This window comes from Falco peregrinus, chromosome 8, assembly GCF_023634155.1.
Source record: "Falco peregrinus isolate bFalPer1 chromosome 8, bFalPer1.pri, whole genome shotgun sequence".
In the NCBI taxonomy this organism is placed as follows: Eukaryota; Metazoa; Chordata; class Aves; order Falconiformes; family Falconidae; genus Falco; species Falco peregrinus.
In genome coordinates this window covers 25,792,475-25,801,531 of record NC_073728.1, presented here as the reverse complement: position 1 = coordinate 25,801,531, position 9,057 = coordinate 25,792,475, and the positions used below count along the sequence as shown (strand labels likewise).

Sequence of the window (9,057 nt, the reverse complement as noted above, 5' to 3'; positions counted from 1 at the left end):
TCACATCCGGTTGCCATGGAGCCCGCCCCAGCGTCCCCCTCCCGCCCGGCGGGGCCCGCGCCCCCCGGCCCCCGCCCCACTGCCGCCGCCCCGCGCCGCCGGGGGGAGCGCCCCGCGCCGCCGCCCCGCAGCCCCTCCGGTAAGCGGGGGGCTGCACGGAGCGGGGCAGCGGGCCCGCGCCGCGCCCTGCGCAGGGCCGGCGGGAGTCCGAGGCCGCAGCGCCGCCCGCCGCCGGCGCGGCGCGGCACGTGTCGGGCGGAGCGCGGTGGCGGGGCTGGGGCGCGGCGCGGCGGCGGGCGGCTCTCCTTCTCCGGCGGTGCGAGGTACGGGCCGGGCGGGGGCCGAGGGGGGGCGGGGTCCCGGCGCTTACCCCGCCGCTGTCCCGGCAGCAGCAGCCCGCGGGCCCCGCGGACACGCGTGGCGGGCGCCGCTGCCCCGCCGAGCCCGGCTGGCCGCCCTCCTCCGGCCCCGTGTGCGGGGCGCGGCGTGCACCGGGAGCTCCGGTGCTGCACGGCGCGGTGAGGCTCGCTGCACGGTGCGCGGCGCGGGGTGCTGCACCGAGCGCGGTACGGCGCGCGGCGCTGCATGCTGCTTGCATGGCGGGGCACGGGGCACGGTGCATGAGGCACGGTGCATGGGGCACGGTGCATAGCACAGCACGCAGCGCAGTCCCGGGCACGGCGCAGTGCCCGGTGCTGGATGCTGCACGGCGTGGTGTGGTCCCGCGCACTGCACCGTACGGGTGGCACGTCATGACATGGCACGGCACGGTGCATGGTGCAGCTCATCCCCGGTGCCTGCCTGCATCCCTTCGCTCCCCCAGCTCTCCGTGTGTCTGTCGGAGCCTTTCGCACGCCCGGTGGAGGGGTGTCTCCTTGTCACTGTCTGGTGCTGGTGTACTTCGTTCTGGAGTGGGTTTTGTTCCCGTGTGTTTGTGTACGTGTCTGTCGGCCGTGTGAGATCCATCCTGCCCGGGACCCCTGCGAAGGGAGCGTCAGGGAACGGAGCAGGTGCTTCGGAAGTGAATGGCCGTGGTGGTTTATCCAGGCTAGTTCAGGGTGTGGGATTCATTTAGATATTTGAGCCTTGTAAAATACTTCTGCATTATTTAGTTTCGGCGTAGCTGTGTGGCAGAGAGATCCACAGGTTAAACCCTTTGTGCCTGAAAACTTTGTGTGTTTCATGTGCTACGTGTTGCCTTTTCGTTCTGGTGTGTGTGTCTGTTCCTGTGCCGTGGCAGGGGAGAAGCAGGGGCTGCAGGGCCCACTCCTGTTTCATTCGGCTTTGAGGCTGTGACTGTCACAGCAGCATCTGAATGCTTTGGTGTATGCAGCAGCACCCCTCCTGCTCCTTTCCTCTGTGGACAGGCTCATCAGTATATCTTCCCAGGAAAATCTTCCCAGGCCTCTAATCCTCCTCTTCTTTGAGCTCTTTCCATCTGTGTCTTATCAGTCAGAGTCTCTTCTCTTCTTCTGTCCCCAAGCCAGCTTTGCCCCTGTGGCTTTATCCCTGTCTTAACATCCTTTCCTTGTCTAGACACTCCACGGCTAAATTATTCCCAGCCCGATGGCCAGGGGATTAGGGTAGAGCTGAGGAGGTGGATGCCGAGCCTGATGGCTGTCTTGGTGCAGCCCCTTGCCCACGGAGCTGGGGCAGCCTGTGCTAGCCCTCCCGGCTCATCTTTATTGCAGAGGGGCAGTGTGACTGCTCACCTCTGCCCCTCAAAGGTATGCCAGATGTGTTTTTCTCAGCAAAACAGGAAAGCTGCGCTGACACTGTGAAGCAGCCTTTGGGGCTCAGGAGAAGCCCCACTGGAGTCCCTGTTAGCAACATGTGGGAGATGCCATACCATATCTGCCAGCATTGCAGGGGCATGCCTGCTCACTTTCCTTCAGCATGCATTTAGCCTGGGTGGTCGGTCCGAGGTGCAGTGGTTTCGGTGAGCCAGTTCTGTTTCCTGATGCGCTTGTGGAGAGAGCAGGGAGGTGTGAGTGCGCACAGGTCGCCAGGCTGTGGATTCTTCTGGCCTCCCTTCAGATCTGGCCTGCTGGCATGATGCTTCTATTACTGAAAATTACTTCTAGTGGGAATGCTGAATCACGTACTCCCAACAACCAAGAGATACAGTAAGATGAAGGTATCATTCATTCAGTTTTCTTTACTGTTTTTTTTTTTTTCCTTTCCCCTTTTGTCTTGCGTTCTTATGGCAGCCCAGGCAGTGATGCCAGCAGACTGGGTGCTTCGGCATGATGCTCATTAGCAGAATTCTCCCTGATATTAATTTTAAGTTTCTCTTTTAAATTTTAACCATTTGTAAGTCTCTTTGTGCAGGGCCACCTGAAAAAAAAATCTTTTGTCATGTTTTACACCCTTGAGATCTTTCCAGACTGCTGGCTTGTTCCCTCCCCATCTTAGTCATCCCATATTGCGCTAGACCAATTTAGCTCCTAACCTTTCCTTACAAATCAATCCCTCTGGCCTACTGGCAATTTTTTGTTGCTCTGCTCTGAACACCGTCTGTTGTGGGTAATAGAAAAGCCAGGCCAGATCCAAGTAGGTGTCCATCCAGCCTTTCTCCCAGCGCTTGCACAGGGTGAGGGGCAAGTGTCCTCTAGTGGCCAGCCATCAATTAATGCACAGAAAGGGAGCACCAGTGATCCCAGGCCATGGGCTCCCCCTTCTCGAGAAGGCAGGAAAGCTGGGAGGGTTAAGGTCGGGGAGCATGCCTCCTGTCCTCGCCCCTTGGCCCCAAAGCGGCAGACCCCTCTGGCAGCTCTGCCCCTAAGGCCCGCTGGCTTGCATCCCGCTTTCACTGGGTGACGAGTAGGGGATTGATGGCAACTCCATGGGCATCTTACAGTCCCTCTGAAATTTCAAAGCATGTCCCAAGGGCTGTTTTACTTTACTGCTAGTGCAACTGTCGTGCTTTTAGCTGTTCAGCATCACTGTTACAGTAATGTAATTTCAGCATAATTCAGAAGACACTGCTTCGGTGGGTAAAAAAAGACTAAGTGCTGGATTTTCCCTCCCTTTGAACTGCGTTTATGCAGTCAGGCTGTAGTTCTAAACTCAGTGTAACATCTTGCAAAGCTGGAGCCAGCAGGGTTTGTTGCATCCAGCATTTGTCCCAGCCGTAGGCTTCCTCCAGCCTGAGCACAGATGCCCCTGTGAGCCTCTGCCTAGCTCCAGATAACCCTGAGCTTGACCTGAAACAAAGCACTTTGTTTCACAACGTTGCTTATAGTTTGCACTTTCCTTTGGAGGCCCCACAAAGCACAATAGCTGCACAGAGGTGGAGCTGAGCATTAGCATATTTTTTTTTGTTAAATTACCTTTACTGTTTTGCTAGTTTTTAGGGATTCTGCCACTACAGGAGCTGCTGTCCAAAGCCCTGTTGTCATTTTATTCCCTGAAGTAGCAGTGCTTGCAACACGTTTTTGCCGGCAGTCTGTAGCTGTGGATGTTATGCTCTTTACAAATATCTGATCCTTTCTTTAACAGTTGTGATGCCGTGGCCCTGCAGGACTGCAGAGCCCGGTTCCCCACCAGCTCTTCCTGCTGGAATAAAGCGTTCCCTGCCTTCAGTTTCAAATGTGCTGCTGTTTCCTTTCATGGAATGATACCCTGTTCTTCAGTTAAATGTGAAAGGAAATAAAAGCCAAAGCCATGTATTACCCTTTTCTCTATCATGTCTCCTACTAAAAAGCAGCTTACTCTTTGTTTACAGATGATTTCCAGACCTTTCTCCTTTTTTCTGCTTTCTCCTCTGAACCCTTTTGCTCTCTTTTTCTTGGAAAACAGGGTGTAAAGTTGAAGATTACAGTTTAAGATCTACAGAGTAGATTGGGGATTTTCATTATTTTCTGTCCTGTTTGTTATGGCCTGGACTCTGCGTTTGCTTTTTGGATGTCTGTCTTGGCAGCGTATTTCTCTTGAGCTGTTCAGGCCTCATCAAGGGATTAAATTACTGAAGAGTCCAATGTGTTTTTGAGGGGTTTCTTCCAATAAGTTTGCCTTGTTCCTGATAATTAGGAGGGTGGACCAGGGAAGCATCCTTCATCGGTGGTCAGATTAGCTCCTTAGAAACTTGCCATACAGATAGCCCTGGGATTTTTGGTTTGAGTAAGCTAATTTTTCGGTTTGAATGAGCTCTTCAGGTGGGCAGAGTAAGCAGAGGCTGTAGTAGCACCTTACTGAGATCTTCAAAGATAGGAGGGATGATGAAGTGGCCTTACTGGTATCACCTTTAGACCATTTGTTTTAGTGGCCTGTCTTGGACAGTAGCCCATACTTGGTACTTCAGATAAGATAGTAAGAAACCCCTCAGCAGATCACCAGGGTATAACCTATAATACTTCTTCCAAACCTTTCACAGCTGGAGAATAGCTCGTTCTGAAAGATGTTTTTGACTTCTCTTAATTTTCTTTGTCATAAGTACGACAACTTGTTACCCAGAGAGATGGCCAAGCTACCCACTGACTTTGCAGATTTTTTCCTCCTTTGTGACATTACTGAAAAAAATGTATTCTTTTGCCAGTTTTGAATTAATTTGTATTCTACCCTTGTAGTTTTAATGAATGTCCCTTTTCTTGTGCTGCGAGATGAGAACACTTTGCTTATCCCTGTGTCCAAAGCACTGTGCATGTGCTTACATCTTCTTTCCTTCTCTATATGAGTTCAGATGTGGTTTTGGAGGTCAGTATCTTCCCAGTGCCAGTCTCTGTGCCATCTCCAATTTTTACTGGGGTGCAGCCCCCACTGAACTCAGCCTGTACTGTTGCTGTAGATGATATGACTGCAGCTGTTTCTGTGTTAGTCTCCATGCCACTCCCTGTCAACCATGGCACCTCATTGCCTTCCTCATGTGCAGCTGCATATTGGGCAGAGCATTCCCTCGGGCTGCTGTAGTCATATTGTCTACATGGTCTCCGGTGTCCCTCAGCCGCGCCGCTGCAGACAGGACACGGATCTGCAGCTTGAAGGTTGGCCTCTTCCCCTGTAACATGCGGTGTTTGGTGTTTGAGTGGTGAACTGTTTGTCCTTGTGCCGTCTCTCTGGCCTGCGCAGATGCCTCTGAGGTTCCTTCTGGCCCTTTTGGGATCTTGGGCTCAGTTAAAGCTAGGTGGCACAGGACCACTCTACTGCCCACTCCTGGTATGCTCTCCCAGCACCCGATCTCTCCAACTTTATCCTTCCCCGGTGGTCTGTCACCCCCCAGCTTTACACAGTTGTGCTGGCGGGGAGGTGGCCGAGCAGGAAGCCTTTTCTTCTCCCGCAGAGCCCGTGCGGGAGCTACGCGTAGCTGACGCCTCGGTTGGCCCCTGCACCCTCCATGCCAGCAGGCTGAAGGAGGGCAGGGTCCCACCTGCCCTTGAGCTGCTGGAGCGGTGCACGAAGCAGCACGGGCTGGGCCATTTCTGCCCCCTTGCTGCAGTGTTCCAGGGGACAGGTCTGTCCCAGTGATGCCGGGGAGGTTCCCTGAGGGGGCCGGTGAGGTGGCCTCTCTGGGTTAGGAGCCAGGGGGGTTGAGAGCAGTGGCCAGCAGTCTCCCACGACATTCCCTTGTCCTGCCCTCTCTCCACAGGTTATGCCACTCTCCAGGCTTGCTGGGTGCCTGCCGGTGAAAGAAAAGGGTTGATATTTTGCCCAGGCCCTTAGGTCCTGAACCAAAATGGCAGCTGGAGAGTCCCCTCCCGTAGGAGATGTCTTCATCGGCCTGCAGCAGGTGAGGTGGGAATCCAGCAGCAGCGGGGCCATCTCTCCCCCGGGGACTGTGCTCCTGCCAGGCTGAGTATGGGTTCCGCGTCCTGGCAGCCTGCTGCAGTCGGACACGCAGCTTCTGCTCTCCGGGGACAGGTCTGCACGAAGGGTGCCTCGAGGCTGCCCACGGCCTACGTCCCCTCCCTGTGCGGACAGCAAAGCTGTGGTCCAGGCAAGGCCAGAGGTCGCTCTGCGGGCTCCCTGTGCCTGCACGTGCCCCTGGAAGGGGTAGGCAGGGAGCAGGCGGAGCCGGGCAGCTTGCAGTTAGACTCTCCCCGCTTAGGCTGGGCTTGGGACAATGGTGCTAAGGTGAGAGGAGAAGCAGTCTCACCCACAGGTACAAGCTGCTCCTGGGGCACAGCTGGGAACAGCTGGGGGATGCGAGGAGAGGCACAACTCGGCTAAAACCGCCTTGCTCCCTCTTTCAGCCCAGCACAGACAGATTTGTCACAGTTGGGCCTTCTCCCGTTTCCATGGAAACACGGGAGTCCACAGCAGCTCCGCACTGGCATTTCAGCTATATTAACGGAAAATTTTACCAGCTGCAGCTGCTCAGGAGGCAGAAAGGACAGGGGTCACAGGCAATGGTCTTCCTGGAGCGTCTCTACCAGCAAAAGGCAGAAAAGCACCCATAGCCTGAAACAGGAGGAAAATGGGCAGAAAAGCCTGAAGAAAGCATGCCTAGGGGAATGGGGGCCCCTAGGAGTGCAGAGGGGAGGAGGGAAGGCACAGGGTGGTCACTGACCCAGGTGCAGCTCACCAGAGCAGGGATGCTGTTTCCCAGGGGGAGATATGGAGGAGGTCTAAGAAAGGGAGGGGTGGCAGACTGGGCAAACGGAAGGCCAGAAGGCAACAGTCAGATGTGAGGAGAGAGAAATTCCAGCTAAATAAAAGCTATGCATCTCTTCTAGTAGGAAGGACAGTCACTGACATAGCCCCTTGATACCTGCCACTCAAGGGAGGTGTGGAGGACTGCTAACGTATCTCTGCAGAGCGTGGCTGGAAGGCTTGCCGATCTGTTCTGGCTCTTGGTTTTGAGCAGAGCTAGCTGTGCCTCTAAATGAGAAACTATGCCTCAGCCCTGTTGTGTGGAGCCTGCTGCTCCTCAGCAAGCCCAGCACCATTTGCAGGGCAGAGGGATCCAGAGGGCTGTAGAGGTCTGCAGTGTTTGATTTCTGTGCAGGGCAGAGACCGCGCAGAGAAAGCCTCTCCTGGTGCCGAGGACGATGAGGACTTGGATAAGACTTTGTCAATCGAGAGATTTGGGGACCTGATAAGCAAGTCAGCATCAAGCAATCTGGAGAAGCAAAGACGCAGCTACAGTGAGAGAGATTTTGAATGTATGTAGGTTTGAACTGTTGTACCCACTTCCACCCTCTTTGCTAATCCTCGTTCAGCCCCACGTGCCCTGCAGCTTTGTGCTAGGACCCTGCAGATCGTGTTAGCCTGCTACTCACTTCCTTCCTTTGCAGCGTTCAGTACTATGTACACCCATTTTAGTACTAGTGCCCATGGCCTCTTCCCAGTCTGTTCCCTGTTTTCCCTGTCCCTGCAGGTGTAGCTACTGCCCACACGGCAGCATAGCTCAGCCCGAGGTGTTCGCTCACCTCCTCACCAGCATCGGGGACCTCTGTAGGCTCTTCCCCCACACTGAAATTTCCAATTTTTCTTCCATATGGCTGCAAAGAAACATCCAAATATGGTCAGAAGCCAGGCTGTCCTCCCCGGTCTGAAAGCAGATGGCTCCAGTCAGACATGCTTGTGTATTTCTAAATAGCAACCATGAAACCATCAGGCTTATCTGCTCAAAGAAAGGACTGCAAAATAAAAATGGGGTGTGAATTTAAAAATGCTGTAGCTATCTCACCTGAACTCCTCTGAGCAGCATAATTATTCCTCGAACTGCCCTTCCCTGATGAAGGCAACTAGTCTGCCTAAACTCACTTTGGCTGCAAAATGAGAGTGTGCCCACAAGAGTGGCCATAGGCTATTGCCTGGTGTAGGTGGCTTGCGTTGGCTTGTCGTAACAGCAGTGAAGGGCAGGAAGAAGAGGCCCCCGTCCAGCAGCCTGCTTGTGTGGCAGACAAGTAGCAATGGTTGTGAGAGGTTCCCACTGTATGGCTCTCCACAATCAGATACTGCTTATTTTCCAGCTCAGCTTTGATGGGATACAACGTCAAGAACATTATGTTGAAGTACATCACCAGGCTGTTTTCTGCTTGGCCACTCATTTCCAATGGCTGTTGTAAAAGTTTGCTGGTAAAAGTCTATTACTGTAGTGCACCCCAGCTGCTACTTTCTGCTTGTGTCATTTCTCTACAGAGGCTCCATTCAGATAACACTTTCCACCTGAGCACACAGTCACTCACGCACATGGCTGCAAGGTGCTAATAGCTTTGCTGTGGGTTGAATACCGGTCCCGTGCCCATAGGACTTACTTGCTTAGAAGCTCTGCCTGTGTGGACAGGTGTGTGGGTTGGCTTGGAGGACACGGATGATCTGCTTGAGCATGCATGGCAGAAGCTTCTTTGAAAATTTAACTAGATAATTGTACTGTTTGGGGTTTTTTTGGTTTTTTTTTCCTTCTTAATAGGAGAGTCCTTCTTTCTTTGTCAGAATCAAGCTTGTTTTCCTCCGAGCTCCTGACGTATCCCTGTTATCTAGGACTACGTCAGCCCTGGTTATCAGAAGTTTTATGCAGTTTGTATTCATAAAGCTGGAAGATCTGGTTAGGTCATTAGACTCTGAAAGATAACATACCAGCCTATGGAGATGAATGCTCTCTGGGTTTAGAAATGTTTCCTGCCCTATTCAAACCCAGGAATTCCTAATATGTAGGCTCTTCCTTCTGGGCTCCCTATCCAAATTACTTTCTCATATCTCTTGTATCAAGTTCACAGAGAAGTGTAATCAAACATGTTTGGCAATAACTTTCCATACAGGCAGGCAGTGCAAGGAAGGGAGCAGGGAAGGAGGAGGGCAGGGAGGAAGAAGAGGGAGGCATGAAGCCTTCTGTGTTTGGGAGAGGTGTGTTTTTCCCATGTCCAGGCCACCTCTGTGGAGATGTGATCAGCTGACATAAGGAGAGTCGAGTGCAGGGGTGAAGACTGGTGCTCCCCTCTTCTCTGCCAGATCAGCCATTTACCACCATTGCCCTTCCCTGCAGCCCAAGGCTTCGGTTTCCTTCTGGTCCAAAATGTAGATGTTTCTGTTTTGGCCCGATATGAACAAGCCAGAAGGGAAACAGACTGCGTCCTCATCAGTAGCTTTGTGCTGTAGAAGGAGCACTGTGTACGG

The 9,057-nt window shown here is 53.4% G+C and overlaps 1 protein-coding gene across 1 annotated transcript in view; it reads left to right on the top strand.

Moving 5' to 3' along the window:
• Positions 1–48: 48 nt before the first annotated feature.
• Positions 49–9,057, top strand: part of SLC4A3 (solute carrier family 4 member 3) — a 33,344-nt gene continuing 24,335 nt past the window's right edge. Inside the window, exons 1-3 of the mRNA XM_055812804.1 lie at positions 49–323; positions 5,585–5,725; positions 6,944–7,100. Coding sequence (XP_055668779.1) covers positions 5,672–5,725; positions 6,944–7,100 — 211 coding nt within the window. The 5' untranslated portion in view covers positions 49–323; positions 5,585–5,671. The remainder of the gene's footprint in view (positions 324–5,584; positions 5,726–6,943; positions 7,101–9,057) is intronic.